At 42.1% G+C, this 17,547-nt stretch overlaps 1 protein-coding gene across 3 annotated transcripts in view; it reads right to left on the bottom strand.

Moving 5' to 3' along the window:
• KIF3A (kinesin family member 3A) overlaps window positions 1-17,052 on the bottom strand; it is a 36,042-nt gene extending 18,990 nt beyond the window's left edge. For all 3 annotated transcript variants that reach the window (XM_054978236.1, XM_054978234.1, XM_054978235.1), the window contains exons 1-9: window positions 16,969-17,052; window positions 12,629-12,902; window positions 7,977-8,121; window positions 7,515-7,599; window positions 6,314-6,419; window positions 3,403-3,542; window positions 2,164-2,361; window positions 1,676-1,850; window positions 1,045-1,146 (exon numbers count right to left, since the gene is read on the bottom strand). In XM_054978236.1, coding sequence (XP_054834211.1) covers window positions 1,045-1,146; window positions 1,676-1,850; window positions 2,164-2,361; window positions 3,403-3,542; window positions 6,314-6,419; window positions 7,515-7,599; window positions 7,977-8,121; window positions 12,629-12,902; window positions 16,969-16,974 — 1,231 coding nt within the window. In that variant the 5' untranslated portion in view covers window positions 16,975-17,052. The remainder of the gene's footprint in view (window positions 1-1,044; window positions 1,147-1,675; window positions 1,851-2,163; window positions 2,362-3,402; window positions 3,543-6,313; window positions 6,420-7,514; window positions 7,600-7,976; window positions 8,122-12,628; window positions 12,903-16,968) is intronic.
• Window positions 17,053-17,547: the final 495 nt, after the last annotated feature.

Below are 17,547 nucleotides of genomic sequence, written 5' to 3'. Positions count from 1 at the left end.
CAAGATAATACAGTATTTTTCAGTTCCGATATTTAGATGAGCTAGTGGTGTTCTCTAGTGGGTCCAATACTCAATATGCAGGTAACTTCCATGTTCACATAACTGCAGACTCTCAATGTTCGAGGTTCTCTTCTATTTGCTGTAAGGGATGCAGACAAGAGCAAGTACATACAGGAACCTAAGACCCAATTCCTGATATGAATTCATATAATATTGCGGGGAGGGCGAGATATAACAACAACAACAACAACAACAACAACAACAACAACAACAACCTATGACTTCATACCACATCTTTAAATAATATTATTTGAAAAGAAATATCCAAATCAGGCTGCACTCTTTAAAAGAGTTTAAGGCTTACATTCTATTAGACAAACAAAAGTAATTTCCCCCATCTGACGAACTAAGTAAAAGTCAGCAAATGGCCTAGCTGACTTTTTTTTTACTATTTTTACTAGAAGCAACATGACAGAAAACTTGCTACAATATAGTTTTCCGAAAGGAAGATATACAACAAATCATTTGCAAATCATAGGGATTACTGCAGCTACAAAAATAAGACCGAGGCACTAACACTCCTAAACCCATTTATTGAACTGAGTCCCACTAACTTCAGTGGAACGTCCTTTCAGGTAATATCCTTAGGACTGGGCTGTATGCCCAAATGCATAGCCTTCTGTTCCAAGTGAGCTGAAATACTGAAAGAAGACTGCAGCCATCTAGATGTAAAAACAGCCAAACAATATAGTTCTTGACTGACGTCGGTCTGATATCAGTTTCTAATATTGCTGGACTCACAGCCCACACCCTCCGTTCCCATGTCATTTGAAAAATCAAAGTCTCATTCTATTCAAGGAAAAAAGCATCACCAGCAAGCTCTGAATTATTTTCTTTTTTGTAAGTGCAACAAATCAACCTAAACATAAACTCTTCAAGACAGCCTGTTTCTAAGAAGGCCAAGGTAACTGCAGCAGGCACTGCAACTATGAAAACAATAGTATTGAAAAGAGGGAAATTGTGGCTGCTTTTTAACCATCTTACCCCTTCGTTTCTTCCTCTTTTCTCCATCCTCTCTGATCTCCCCATCATCATCTTCATCGTCATCTTCAGAGCCACTTGTCTCAGAACCAGAGATCTCTTCCCCTGCAGTATGATTGGGGTTATTATTATAGATTTAAGAAACACAGGCCTTCCAGCAATCCTTCATTAGCACAATTTTATTGAATTAGATCCACAGACTCCGCGAGGCTAATTTAAATCTCTGCAAACAATTCCAAGGGCCCAGGAGCTGGGGTTGCAAAGAAACCAGGCAGACTCTGCTGAGGACCCTGGACATGGGTCACAAGGATAAATACACGTAACCCTGATCTAGATAATTGTAAGCGCCATCAGTTTCAAGTTAGAGTACCCTTTCCTCATCTCAACTGCAATTTGTAAGAAAACTTGAGAGAGGGAAAAGAGGTGATGTTTACCATCCAACGATCATTTCAAATACCATCTAGCAGGCACATCTAAATACATTTTTTGTTTTTTAAAAAAGTAAATATTTAAGCCATCGGCGTTTCTGTGTATTTCAAAGCACTTCAAATTATCGCCAGTACTCGTTCGTCATTTCCACAGAAAGAATGGACTCAAGAGAAGCCGGAAAACCAAAGAAGGGCTCACAGATTACCTTCCTCCAACTTTTTCTTAAGCTCCTCAATTTCTTTTTGAAACTGGCGAAGCAAGGCATCCTTAGGGTCTTCATTGATTCTGGCCTTGTTCTTGATGTTCTTGGCACGGTTGGCATATCGCAGAGTGCTGATAGTCTCATCATAATTGTAGTCTGCTGGGCCAATGTTTGCACACTGAGAGATGCATGGAAAAGTTAGGGATGTGCGTTTACAGAAACAAGGGCAGAATGAGGACAAGGACAAGATGACGAGGAAAAAGTGTCACTGCAAGTAACTTGATTTTCTAAACCCATTAGACTGAATGTGACCAGCCCACTACCACCAGACAAGAGGTACATATAAATATTAATATTTAATACAACAAAAACATGCCATGCGATTTTTAAAAAATATTGACTCTTAATCTGTCACAATTCAGTCATGATCGTGCTTCAGACACACTTCCTCCCCCCTCCCCCCCTCCATTGCTATTGTATCTGATTATTACCATCATGGTTTTGGAGTTACCCCCAAGGGAATCCTGTAACAGTCGAGTCAACTTAGAGTTACGATAAGGCACATGAGTGCTCTTTCCATCCACCAAGGCAGAAATCACATTCCCAAGGGTGGAGAGAGAAAGATTAATTTTTGTCGCTTCCTTCAGTCGCTGTCCAGTGGCTCCAGTTTTTGCTTGCCTTTCTGATCCCTACCAAAAAAGAGGTGGAGAGAGAGAGACAGAGAAGGAAACAAGAGTGGATAAATGACAAGGTGGAGGAGAGCTTTGGTTAATCAAAAAATACACCCCAAATATGGCCTACAGTATATTCTGCAAGTGGACAGAAAGGGAACAACCGAAAATATTTTGCCACCTCAAGCAGCTATGTTGTACCCGTCAGTAGCTGCACCTCAGAAGAAAACAAACAGCTGTGACAAACTAAGTGGAATATAATTGTAAATAACTCGTATCAACAATAAAGTATCAAATATATTTCACAAACTAGTAGCTGCACCTCAGCAATATTGCTACGAACCCTGGTGGGCTCCTCTCAGATTCTACCCTGTTTCATTAGTTTCCCCCATATTTAATTGCCCCAATAAGGTGCCACTTGTTCTGCTTGTATGGTTGGACCAGTCCTGCACAGAAAGGAAAAAGCAGAAAAGCTGCTGCACTACAAGAAGACAGGACAGAAATAAAGCTTCTGACCCTCACTATTGAAAAGACAAGCAGACAGATCACAACACCAGCATATTCTGGAAACTCACAAGGTAGGAGTCAAGCTAGAACAGAACGTGTTCTGTTCTAGCTTTACCAAGTTTTTTAACATCATGACTTCAAGAAGCTGATATACAGTTTTTAACCAATGGTTGCCACAAGTAGCTGGAAGACTCATCTGCTTCAAGGGCCTAACACATTTTTCCTCTATCTCAGAATCTTGTACCTTCCTCAATAGATTGTTTTTATGAACAAGTGGGCTAATTAATATCTTGAAAGCTAAGCAGACTGTTCATGCATAGCCATATTCTGGATTCATGCCTTAAAATATGTTCCGTTTGACACTTAAAAAATGGTTCACTTGGGTGCTAAAACGTTACTGCTTGGGCTCGGATGAACATGCCTAGGCTTACATTCATCTGATCTTTATTCCCTGCCAATCAAGGTCCCCCATAATGCAGGTGGGGGCATTTCATTTCCAACTCAGTAGTGCTAAGACCCTGCCAGGCATTAAAAATGTCTACAAGAACTTACCGCAAGATCTACTAGATGCAGCTTTCCCATGCGAACGTGAATATTCCCATCGATGCCCTTTTCGCTGCACTCAATTGTGATTGTAAAGATAGCATGGGAACGGGAACTGTGCTCATTCATATTAGTGGCACCAACAGATCCTATTGGTACAGAAAAGCCAAAGTAATTTTAACCTTTAACAATGACGTATGTTGGCCCAATGAAGAAATACTGCTCTAAATCTCACCAGAGAAACTGCTAAACTTTGTACAGCTTATAGTTATTATTATTGCTGTTGTTTTTGTTGTTGTTGTCATTTATAGTCCACCATTCTCATTGAGACTCAAGGTGGATTACATAGTGTGAGATAAGTACAGTCAACATCAAAGACATTTCAATAAAGAATGACATAGGGTCTATAAATGCACATTTGCAAAGATTTAAAACTGGCAGGAATCCAACACAGAGTCGAAGAAATGCTGAAAAAGAGCATAAGTAATTCCAGGACTGACTTTAGTCAACACAGAACTACCCAGTAGGATCATACTTAAAGCAACAGGAAATACATAAGAGCACATACTTAACGCAACAGATAAGATGTAAAGCAACATAGTAATGAAGTCTATGGTCCCTATCTTGCTAGTGAAGCATTTCTTTGAGACCATCTCCCTACAATACAGCCCTCCATCTGAGTAAAAAAAAAAGCCCTTTTGAATAAATGAGTTTTGCATCGTTTGCAGAATGCCAGGAGAGCGGGGGCTCTCCTGACCTCCTCAGGCAGGCCATTCCATAGGGCAGGGGCCACCACGGAGAATGCACATGTATGGGCAGCTGTTGATTTTGCCCATGTACCGGGTAGTACCTGCAGGAGAACCTGTTCAGAGGAGCAAAGCTGCCATGGAGGAACATAGGGAGAGAGGAGGTTCCGTAGGTATTAAACACTTGTGTTGTTTTCTTTAGATGTTTTTTAATTCAAGTAATTGTTTTCTTACTACTAAAAGCTATCATTCTATATAATTTCAATGCTTTACTGTGCTGCCTGGGAGGAAATAAGAAACAACAGTAAAAAAAGAGAAAACACTGCTAAGGTGGAATGGCAAAATTAGTTTTTGGCATTCTTACCTTACAGTTTGTGGGTCAGCCTTGCATATATTCATGCAACAGGCCATAAACAGATTTAGATCTAGCTCCCATTCTATACAGAAGAGATTAATAAAACATTTCAAGAATTCAGATATCAAGAATCCACTGCTTGGGGCCAATTTACAAGCTTCATATACATGGGAAATGTGTCAGAGTGATTGTTATGAATTTTTTTGCCTTTGGTTTTCACTTCATCTCCCCCCCCCCCACAACCCATTTTTCCAGTTCTTTTGAGATTACTTTTATGCCGATGGTTTTTTGAAGCCAACGTCCCTCATGCAATGGAGCCTTTGTTCCTCATGCAAAATGTCTGTTTGTTCTACACACTCCCATCTACATCCAGTCCCATCCAATCTAATCACCAACTTTATGGCAATTAGATGTTTATCATCATACTACTCCTCCCTCTCTTCCTTTATCCCCTCCTGGTTCCATTTTCAATCCTTTTTCTAAATGTCACTTTCATATCGCTATATCAATATACTGTCGTAATGATAGATTCAGCGTATTCTCTGAATTCCCAGATTTCATTTTTTAAAAAGAGTAAGTCTCTCTAAGCCCCTTCTCTTGCAGAGATAAAGGAAAAGGCATATCTCCACAACGAATGGGGATAGAGATGTACTTTTAAAAAATAAAATGAATGCTGGGAATTCAGAGAACATGCTACATCTATTATTACAATAGTATATTAATATCGCAATATAGAAGTGATGATTTTTTAAAAAAAGAAATGCAAAAGCCCTGGTGGTGCGGGGAGTGCTCACTTCCAGCACCAGAAAAAGACGCACAGTCTGAAAGGGGCATAAGCTGTTGTTGCTGGGGGCTCCATCACCACAGAGGGCAGTTTGCCCTGCTGGTGCCTCCTCGCTCTGGGTCCTCTGGCTCAGGCAGGACATCCCAGTTTGGACTGGGGGGTTAGAGGTGTATAGTGGAGCTGCTCTCCTTTTAGGCTTCACCATGCAAAGTCTGTTCATTTTTTTATATAAGAATGCATACAAAATTTTTAAAGAGGGGGGGGTTACTGTGACACCACCAATGACAACGCCCTCCCTTGAAAATCCTGATTATTTCATGCATGTGAGGAAGAAAATAAACTGACTCCACAAACTGTAAAAATGCAGGGGGAGGGCAGAAGCACAGAAGAACTGTACCCAAACCAATTCCAGTGCTTGTGAATCAGCTTCTAAGAAAATCAGGAATAAGTCAAATATGCAGAAAAGCTTTAGTTACTGTTAACCAATCGCTCTCTTCAATATAACGACTTTGCATGCTTTCCCGAAGGTGGAGCTAGTGAACACCTGTATTTCTCTTCCTTCTCATACAGGCCAGTTGAAGAGACAATGTCACACACAAGAAAAAGAGGCCTAAATGTGGACAGAAAGTCATGCTTGAGGACCTGCTTAGTCCTGACATGCTCTGGATGGCCCTGAACAAGTTATCATCTCTCCGCCTAACCTACCATGCACATTTTGCTACTATTAAGTAGTAGATTATTCCATTTTACTACTAAGGTAAAATGGGATAAACTCCTGTACATCACTGTGAGGTCTCTGGAAAAACACCAATTTACAAAACTATCAAATTAACGCTATTTTTTTTTTGTCAAATTTTTTTCTCTAAGACTGCAAAACCTGTGTATGCAAAACTGTCTGTATCACAAGTAACACACGAGTTCAAGAGTATTAAACAGGCCACTCCTCTGAGGTGCCTCATAGTTAGCCACATGCAATAGACATTATAACAATCCACAAAGATTTGTGGGAACACCAGGAGGAGCCACAAAACTTACGGTTTTTGTGTCCAAGTGTCATAATCCTATCCATATCATCTGCATTGTTTACAACGTAAGCTGAGAGATCTTTGATATAGACTCCAACATCAGGTCGTTCTTTAACCTATAAAACCAAAAAAAAATTTTAAGCATTTTTTAAAAAGGTGCTGAGAAAGGATATTTCAGAAATACTGCTCCCTGTAACTTCTGTATTCACAAAAGTAACACTCTTTCAGTAATATTGCTTTAAAATACTTGGATCCTAACCCATTCTTCGCGGTGCTATTTTCCTTTGCAGAGGCAGTCCTCCATTACAGCACACACTCCTCTGGGCATTAGGTACTTTCTGCTCATTGCAAGGCACTGATCTCGTAGCAAGAAGGAAGTGCCTACCCCCAGGGGAACATGTTCTGCAGCAGAGCATCACCTCAATAATGGAGGGATAGCACTGCAAAAGCAGGTACCCCAACGGAAGGCAGTTTATTTCTTTAAAAGTGAGTATGTGGCAGAAGAACCCAATCAGAGCAACTTGTGACAGCTCCATTAGATATTACATCCATTCTCACTTTCAGTGAAGATAGGCGGGGGCGTGAAAGCAAGAGCTGGTAAAAGTAACTTATAACCATGCTCCAGATGCCATTCCGCATTTTGTGAGATACGCAGTTAGACAGAGAAGTGTGCTGCTTCTCTTAGTACCAAGATTTCCAACACAGCGCTTCTGAATACTGAGCAGCTGTTCAACCTATACAAAATGAGTTAAGCGGATGAGGTCTGCAGCCAACTGCCAGCTAATCAGCTTACTCTCTCCTTTCTTAGAAACACTAAGCAAAAAATTCAAAGACAGCAGGATTTGAGTCAGTGGGATTTTAATATCAGTTGATTCCAAGTGACAAAAATGGCAGGAGAAAAGAACAACTAAGAAGGAAAACAAATCAGTTAAGGGCAAAGAACATTTATTACACATATGCAGCTAGCTATACTAGGAAGGCAATTTGTAACCTCTGCCGATTAAGCCATACCTTTACATCCTTAGCTAGAAAGGTAAACAGTTGTATAATTTTGCCTCATTTGGTTAAAACGTAAACACTGCCTTAAAATGCACTGCTTTAAAAAGATACAAAGTTCAGGAACTGAGTGGCTGGCTGGAGAGAATGGGACTACAATTCTTTTAAATACATTTCACTTTGTGAGCAATGACTGAGGAATCCTTTGTTCTTACTTCTAGCCTCTGTGTCTGATCCTTCCCAAGCAAATCCCGCACTTCCTCGTTGTAAATTTCCAAGTAAGAGACTCGAACCAAAAACCTGAAGTTCAAAATGCCAATCATCAAGAGCATAATCAGAATTAAGTCACTCATACAAAGAAACAAAAGCAAACACAGACGCTGGATTGGTTAAATTAGATTTTACACTGACTTTTAAAAGACAACCACCACCAGCAGCCACAAGGGGGTTGGAGCACTTTCCTAGTGCTAAGGTATTTCTGGTTTATGACATACTGCTGATTACCAAATATAGGGGACAAAGGAAAAAGAAAGGACTGTTACTTTCATTTCATGCTGGTGGTCTTCCCAAGGACACCCTTGGTTCTTGTTAAGCACAACAGATGGAAATTTCCATCAACATTACTTTGAAGAGAAGTAATGGGGTTGGTAGCAGAAAAAGGCAACGAGGTGACTTACCTTGTATCTCCTTCTGCCTTTGCAATGTGCCCAAAGACATGAGCAAATGAATTCGGAATGATCCCCCTGAGTTCTGGCACGGCACGGACACCTTCCATAGTAAATGTTTTTCCTGTTCCTGTCTGTCCATAAGCAAAAATGGTACCTGCAGGACAGGAGCACCACCGGTGATTTATCATAAATGACAATGTAAGGTTTTTAAACCCTTCTTTGGCACCAGAACTATTAGGGCAAAAGAATATAAACAGCAACCTGCATATATATGTGCTTGGAAGGGGAACACATAGGTGCCTTCCAGACTGCAGCACTTTCATTTTATTTACATTATTTATAGTCCAGCTTTCTCACCAAGACTCAAAGCAGATTACACAGCGTAAGTCGATACAATCAACAGCTAGGATCTGTTGTTTCCTCACTGATACCGCAATCCCAAATGAAGCGCAGTGTCAGTGGTACTTACAGATGAGAGGATTTCTCTACATTTTCCTTGTTAACTATAGCAGATCATCCATTACATGCAGATAAAAAATGCCTTTTTTGTTTACTTGTGCTTGATGATATATTAGTGTGATGCTGTCCAAACATGCTTACCTCCACCTTTCTGTTCCAGGTCTGTGATTGGTGGATAGTTTCCATGGGAATGCCTAACTGACTGCTACCTAGGCGCCTTGAACTGGCTTTAGTGATAAACCATTTTAAAATAAAAATAATAAATGGGGTATGCAATCAGTTTAAAAGGACAAGTCTGCAAGCCTGATTATGTCATTACAGCGATTTATCAATACTATGCTCACTTTAAAAAAATTCGCTGCCCACAGCACCTCTCAAAATGGTGCAGAGGTGGGCAGCTCCTTTTGAAACACAGTAGACCTTCCTAAAAAGGAAAACCCATGCTTCCAATGCATACCTCCAGGAAACACTGGGGCAAAGGTGGTTAAACAGAGACAACAGGGAATATACAATGAATCTGTGAGGAAGCTCTGAAATAATACGATTTAAGTTGGGAGCCCAAAACTAAGCAATCAGGTCACCTGGACATTGTCAAAGCAACATACAGAGCTTCACATCTGCACATCTGCACATCTGATCATTAAGTTTTCAATTCAAGCTAGGAGTGCCAGTCCCCTTAACCTCCCGGTGGCAAAGGGAGGGACCCAGTGCTTATCTTTTGTCCTTCCTGGATGGTCCTCACATGTGCACATCTGCGTGATTATGTCACTTCCGGGAAGTGATGTCATTGCACAGGCACAGAATGCATGCTTCTTTGGCCCCCATTTAGGGCCAAAATTGGCTTCCTGAGAAGCCCGGGAGTGCTCTCGGGGACGATGCAATGACATCACTCCCAGAGGTGATGTCGTCGTGCCTCCCTGGGAGTGCACCTGGGAGGCCTGTTCCCTCACCTTTACCCCCTGCCAGCCAGATGACTGAAGGCAGGAGCAAAGGGTGGGAGCAGGAGATTCCCTGCCCTCACCAGGGGAATGGCATCCCCAGTTCAAGCATGTCTCGGGGGCTTTCAGCATAGATTCTACCACTCACATGGGAACTAGAATACTATTACTGTGGCCATAATCTCAATGTCTGTGACCACACAAATTGTATGAGTGCATCATCTGCTTCAAGGACCTCTGAATGGTGATAAGCACATTGAACACCTTTCCTCCAGGAATAGTTGGTGGCATAAGCAGAAAAGCAAATGGTTTGCATGCTTGGGCCTGCTTATACACTGACAGTACAAGACAAAAGACAGTAAAATGCAAGCCAGACAGGTTTCTGCATGCTTTCGTAATTTGAAGAATTGGGGTCAAGTTATGTATGGCTGCATGCAATGCTCACCTAATGGAGAAGCAACACTGAGGGAAGAAAAGAGTGCTTAAACCTACTTCTACCCATTGCCTTTTTCCCCTGAAAGTTCTACAAAACACCGACAGGTTTCCAGGCCCATATCTATGATATAGATGTGGGTCTGGAACGCTGTGCAGATAGGGAGGGAAAGAAAAGAAGCAGCTAGGGGAGTTGGTGGGGAGGATATTGCAGGAAAGGATTAGACACACTTTCCTCTGGCTTTTCTTTGATTTTCCCCAGGCTGCTCTGTAACAGATAAGGGGCTGTGAGGCTTGGCTGTGAGGCTGTCTTTACATCTATCAAAGACATAAGTGCATCGGTTTCCCATGCTAGCTTGGTTGACGCTTTGAGGCTGCGTTTTGCATTAAGGTGTTGGGGGTTTCTTTGCTAATATTGGTTTTTATTTGTTTCTGTTATATTTTTCCTGCTCTTTATAAGTTTATTTACGTTCCATTTTCATTTATTTTATTCTTATTTTCTTTTGACCGCTTCTGGGTGGGGAATATTATTGGCAGATAGCCTGTCCCCTTTCCTCACTCCCTATTAGGTTTAACGACGTTTTAAGCAGTACTGTGGTTTATTTTTTTCCCTTTTGGTTTTCTGACTATCTCTAATCTTTCAGAGGACCTAGAGGATTGATAACTTTGATTTGCTTCCTTTGCTGTCATTTCCAGTTATGGAAGCGCTGGGCAGGGTAAGGCTGCAGCTGCATGTAAGTTTGATTTTAATTCCTAGTCTAGTTCATTTCAAGTTAATGCAGGACATTATTTGTATTTTTATTTTATTAGACTGTTATTAGTCTTATTTAGTATTTTATTATTCCTAGTAGCTTGAAGTTTCTTTTCAGTCTGTTGTTTGGCTAGAGGGCTTGGCTGACCTTAGCTTCTCTCAGTAATTCTTTATTCCTCCGTCTCCCACCCTTTGAAGATGCTGAGCTTCACTGGTTTATTATCTGGGTTTAGTTTAGTTTGCCAAAAAAATGTGCATGACAAACTGAAGAAGAACTTTTTCTAAAAGCTAAGCAAAGTAGATTGGATAATTTTTTAAAAGAAATAAGCCACCCTTTGTGCCACTAAAAAATCAGTTTGAGGTTTTAAAGAATGATTTAGATGCAAATGAGGGATTTAGTATAAATCAGGATCTTGAAGATGGACCTTCATTATTAAGTGTAGGTGTGGAACCGCAAATCAAAAAGAAAACAGATGATTTGTTAGCCTCTCAGACTGTCCTTATTGCTGATCATGTAAAATTAATATATGGAAAACTGGAGTTTATAACTAGCTATCTCTTGAAATCTTCCATAAAGAATCAGGATGATCCAGAGTTGTGGGAAAGTGCCCCAACTCTGAGGTGGTTGAAGGAAAACATCCAGTAATGAGTAAGCCCTAGCCTGGTAATATCTTCTCCACATCTGCTCTTGAGGGAAAGATAGATTACAACTGAATAGATACCGCAGGTGGTCATTACAATCTTCCCCTATCAGGGCAGGTTGGTAAATTGGTGGGGAGAAAGAAATAGCTTGCTTCATTTTCCCTATTTGTTTGGTATGCCACCCCCTACATAGATCTGAGATACATGGAAACAATTCAGGGTCCTATTAACGGAGAATACTGTAATTTGACCCTTTTTGCCTAAAATTGATGGAAGTTCAATTCTTAGATCCATGTATTATTTCTAACTTATCTCATGATTCTTTAATACAAAGAGATGTTAAAGTAAAAGTGAAACCTTGGACTGAAGAACTGGAAAGAGAAGTGAGGGAAACCAAGTTTTCAAATCTATGCTTAATTATGGCTAAACAAATTAGGGATGTTTCTTTGGTTGTGCAAAAATTGAAAGTAGTCTTTTTGAAAAATTCACATCTATTATTTCAAAACAAGTTTAAGAATCAGGGCATCCTTAAAAGTTAATGGTTTGACGACGATTGCAAACTTTTAAGGTACGACAAACGCAAAGAAGATTCCATAAATGCAATCTTAAACTGGTTCTACTGGAGTTACTAGGGCTGAAAAAAGGATTTTTAAAAACTGATAAACGAAAAGAAAAAAGAATGAAGGGTTGGAAACTGCTGCAGGAAGCATCACTACCAGCCAATTCTAGTATATTTTGGAAAATGAAAACTGAGCCTAAAGTCAAGATGGAAGTTTATGTGCCACATTGATCCATCCGTGCTGGAACAACATTTTCGACAGTTGTTGTTTGATGCAACTTTTGTAAGCTCAAAAGTACTAGATATACTGGTGGCTCCTGAGTGGCCTCCAGTCACCAGTAGAGAAATACTAAGTTTAATTAAAGGATTAAAATCTCATAAAGCTCCTGATCCAGATGTATGCCCAGCCAAGTTATTCAAGGTTAATTCAATGTGGTGGGCTACGATTCTTGCTCCTATTTTCACTGGAATCAATAGTTCAGCAATTATGCCAGATTCTTGGAGGAGAGCTATTATTGTTCCTATTTATAAGAAAGGAAGCCTTTCAGATCCACAAAATTATCAACCTATAAACTTATTATCCGTAGCAGGGAAACTCTATGCTCCATTCCTGTATAATAAACCAACTTCTTGGATCTACTCATCCAACATTTTGGGAACAGAACAAACTGGCTTTCATAAATAGGAGCAAGCATTTATATAAATGATACAATGCCTTTGTAATAATGAACAAGTTTAACAGTGAAATCCTAAGATAACTTTCCTGAACGTCACACTGAGTAGACCTGCTTAGGATTGCACTGCAAGTTACAGAAGACTTTTTCCTTCAAACACCCCCCACCCCCACCCCTGCCACTTCATGCAACCAAAAAGCACCTACCATTATATCCTTCCAGAACAGAGTCTATAATTGGCCTTGCAGTTAAGTTATACACATCAAGCTGTTTGCTCTCTGGTCCAAAAACAGTATCAAATGTAAATGTCTTGGGAGGTTCATTGGAAGAATCTGTTTTATGGACAGTAATGGTGCCTCTCATCTCATCCACATTAACAGCCATCTTATAACACATCACTTTCTCTCGTTCATTGAAAGGCCGACAACGAACAACGACCTTGACATTGTCAGAATTGTCCGGCTTCTCCAATTTGTTAATCTATGTTTTTAAAAAAGGAAATAATAATCCATGAAAGAGTAAGAAAAAAGCATTTTAACCTTTTAGAAAGCTTCTGTTTCTGAGGCTAGCAGAAGATCATTAATCCACTTTAGAACGGAGACCCATAATCCGGGTTTGACAACTCTGTGCCAAGTTTAAATTGCCACAGAAGACTAGTAAAACTATCAAAAGAAACAGGCAAACAGAAGCACTTTGGGAGATTCAGCAGCAGTGAACGTCTCTTGTGTTTTTGGCCATTATCTCATTCACCTTTGATATTAGAATAGCCCCCCCCCCCGCCCCCCACCGCCGCAAATAAGTTTCACTTCAGGAAGACAATCATCACTTTTTTCCTTTTATGAGAGTTGACTATGCAGACAATTTAGAGAATCTCTACACAAGACATCTTACATGGGGTTGCTCAAGTGTAGGGAAACGCAATGCTAGCCGGGAGGCATAGTTTAAAAAAACAGAGCCAAAGGCTCTGTCAATTTCACCTCTCTCCAGGAGGGTAGTTTTAAAAGACAGAGCCAGCAGAGATCACTCCTCAGAGGGTTAGTTAATTGACAGAGCCCAAGGGGAGGAGAAGATGAAATTAACAAACCTCTGAGGAGTGATCTCCACAGGCTCTGTCTTTTTAAACGACCCTAGTGTAAAGAGGTGAAATTGACAGTGCCTTTGGCCTGATCTTTTTAAACTACACTTCTGGTGAACATTGAACCTCACTACGCTTGAGCATCTCCATGTAGGATATCTCATGTAGAGAGACTCTTAGTGAAACATGGTACTTGTTCAACTAAAAACGTGTTTTATGCAGTACACAATATATGAAACAATTCTAATCGGAACATCCTAGAATGTGCTATTTTCCCACAGTTTTTTTTTCAAATGATATCCTCCAAGAAACCTCCAGCTTTATTTTTCAGTAGAACTATGAATAGGATCTTGCCGTAAGTTACACAGGCTTACATATTATGGGTACAATTTTCAAGTTTTAACAGTATTCTCTAGTTGAACAGAACACATCTATATCCATTACAGTTGCTGAGTGACAAGGTTTTGATTGAGACAAGTGAGGAACCACAAGGACTTGCAGGGGGCATCGTTTCCTCCCCTCCACCTCCTTAGCCTCTCCCCCTTTTCCTGCTTCCGTCTCTCCTTCTCAACCACCTTTGTCTGCCCCCTGTCTTCACCTTTTCTCCCTCCTCCTCTGCACAGACTCTCCCCAATAGCTCCGTTGCATGATGCCAGCTGAGCCAGGACCAATTACATGGTGGAGAACCTACAAGGACTTGCAGAGGGTACTACACTTTCTCCTGTATCCCCTTCCCCACACTATTTCCTTTTTCTCTCCTGCTGGGAACCTGCATATGCTCACCTTACCATACACTCTTCTCTCCATCAAACCCACTGAGCAAACTTACCTTTTATCTGACCCTGTCATATATAGTTATTAATTTGCTTCATTTATATACTGCCTTTCACCACAATGGAGACCCAAAGCAGCTTACATAATTTGTCTCGCCTCCACATTATTCTCAGAACAACTCTAAGATGTACGTTGGGCTGCGAATGTGTGACTGGATCCAAGTCACCCAGTGAGTTTCCACAGCAGAGTGAGGTTTCAAACCTGGGTCTCCCACATCCTACTTTAAAATCCTAACCCCTACACTACACTGGCTGGGGGAGGGTGGAGGCTGCTGTTGAACAGCAGCAAGTAGCCAAGGCTGGGCGAGTCATACAGGCCTTGTGGTATCAAGTCGCTTAGTGGTTGCTTCTGGGCCTGGCCCCAATGAGTCCTTTCTCAAAGGCCAAAACAGCCCTGGAAAGGACCCTGTTCTTTCCCCTACCTTTTATTGATAAAAACCAGGCCTGGAATACTGGCTGAACTGTTATGGTTGCCTAGTAACAACCACTGAGGGCATCTGGTTAAAGCTACAGACACTCCGTTATCATTTTGGGTTTTATTTTACACTTCAATGTATTTTTTTTAGATATTAAATTTTTCTGCAAATCTGGGGCATTTTTCAGGTTTATAGGAAAATCTGTCTCATCCATTCATGGCGCCAGTCTCAGGATTTAAGTATCTTCAGATCTTTACCCCTTGACTATTAGTATATGAGATGTTCAGTTCTAGTTAGATTCATAGAAACAGAGCTGGAAGGGATCCCAAGGGTCATCTAGTCCAGCCCCTGCACAACACATGCAGTTTACAGCTATCCTCCCCCCTCTCACTTCTCTCTGTGACTCCTGCTCTGTCCAGAGGAAGGCAAAACACTTGTTTTATATTAAATACCTCCAATTGCATAAATATAAATGACTTCAATATTTTCTAGAGAATTGAACCATTAAAACACAGGGGAAAAATGTGCATTTACATACAATGGAACATGGTCAAGATGCAATGTGCCTGGGATCTAAGGTCACAGGGAGAAGCCCTCCTGAATGATCCATTAACCAGAGAAGTTTGTCTTATGGGTACACAAAAAAGGCCTTTCAGTGGCAGTCTCATGATTACAGAACAACCTCCCCAGGGAAGTGTGTGTGTGCCCCCTAATGGTCTCATACCAGCAGAAGAGACCGTTCAAGTACGTGGGCTCTGCACTCTAAATGCATAAGAAATCAGAGGGCTGCACACACTCAGAGGCGTATTTCCTAGGAGAGATCTGTTCCACAGATATCCCTAACATAAAAACCTGAACCTTGGATTTAATTGTACTTCTAGATACAGCACAGCCATTTAACACACATGGGGAAAGCTCTTGTTATAAGAAGAGATTTTCTCCATGTTAGCACTCAGGGCCCAAAGCATGATTTCTCTGGGCTTGGCATAAACTTGAACCTGACTTGGATGGCCCAGGCTGGTCAGATCTTGGAAGCTAAGCAGGGTCAGCCCTGATAGGAGATCACAAAGGAAGTCCAGGATTGGTGTGCAGAAGAAGGCAATAGTAAACTACCTCAGTACATCTCTTCATTTGAAATTTTTATGGGGAGGATGTCACAGTAAGTCTGACATTAGGGCTGCCAACTTCCAGGTGATGGCTGGAGATCTGGAATTACAACTGATCTTCAGGCTACATAGATCAGTTCCACTAGATAAAATGGCTGCTTTGGACAGTGGAGTCTATGATATTATACCCCACTGAGGTCCCTCCCCTCTCCAAACCTTCCCCTCTCCAGACTCCAGCCCAAAATCTCCATGAATATCCCAGCCTTGAGCTGGCAACCCTACGTATACACACACACAGTACAAACCCGAAGAAGGTATCTGAAGAAGGGAGCTCTGACTTTTGAAAACTTATTCCCTGAAAATCTTGTTGGTCTCTTAGGTGCCACTGGTCTTAAATTCTACAAATCTGTGGCACTCACCCAATCCCATCCCATATGCACTAGATCACTGAAGAAAAAACAGTCTATTTTATGCCCTTTCAGATATAAACAGCCTATATCATGGTAATCTGTTTGCGACCTAGGCTAATCCCACCCTCCCTGGCCCCGGTAAAGTGTAGCCACGGCCACTCCACACCCACCACATCTGCCTGGGTCCTGCTTGCGCTTACATGTCCAAATAGCCCCTGATTATGATCGTATATGGAACTGCATTCTGAAAACTATTCAGTGCATGGGTCTCCACAGGCCAGGAGACGGACCTCCTGTCCCTTAATGGGATGTTATTTACCAGGCAATGCTACTAACTTCCACGCCAGGAAAAGCTTTGACTACCCATTTCTACACATCAAGCCTCTGTTAAAAAGGACAGGGCATTTTTCTCTGGGCCTGTTGGCAACCCTAGTTCAGGGAGACACAGGAAGCCATAACAACACCTTTGCTAAAGTGCCTCCCACCCGGCACTCTCAGCCCCATCGCATAAGCTCAGAGTCCAGCCAGCTACCAATGCCCTTTCCTCATCCATCCACCCATCCATCCCAATACCAAGGCCAAGCCCGGTCTCCGGCCCAGCACCGCCCCTAACAACGACGCTACAGACCGGCAGGGGAGAGAAAGGAAGGAAAGGTCCCCGGCGCCTGGGACTGTGGGTGGGCTGGGTCGAGGTCTGCTTTCTCACCGGCATCCTGCCTGCCTGCGGTGGAGCCAGCTCCAGCCCAAAGGGGAGAAAGAAGGCACAAAAAGGCGCCCGCAAAGAAGATTCCCGTCGGCTTTGATTCAATGGCAACAATGAACAAGAGCAGTGCGCCTGCGCGGTTCGGATGACAGCCCAAGCAGCCCATCCCCCCGTTCACGTCATGCAGAGGCCTCTCAGCCAATGGGCGAAGGATCCTGCCCGGCCCTCGCCGCGATTGGTCACCCACTATCGCCTTCGAGGGAAGGGAGCGCGGCGGCGGCGGCGGCGGCAGGCGGTGATATGGTTGAGGTAGCGCGTCGGCTGCCAGGCTTGGGCGGAGAAGTGAGAACACAACGCGGGGAAAGCCGAAGGAGAGGAGGAGAGTGCGATAGAGAAGCCAGCTCTGAAATTTGAGTCTTTTGCAGATGCGCTCAGGATTGATTCTATCTAGGTAGGCTTGGGCGCTGCTGGAAGGCTGCCCGTACTGGGCGGAAGCGCAACTCGAGGGCCAAAACTGCCATGGAATCTCAGCTTATCGGACAATGGATCGTGGAGCACCCGGATCCGACGTGAAACCTGAAC

The sequence above is a fragment of the Eublepharis macularius genome, chromosome 4 (genome assembly GCF_028583425.1).
Source record: "Eublepharis macularius isolate TG4126 chromosome 4, MPM_Emac_v1.0, whole genome shotgun sequence".
NCBI lineage: Eukaryota > Metazoa > Chordata > Lepidosauria > Squamata > Eublepharidae > Eublepharis > Eublepharis macularius.
This window is presented reverse-complemented; position numbering and strand designations above follow the sequence as displayed.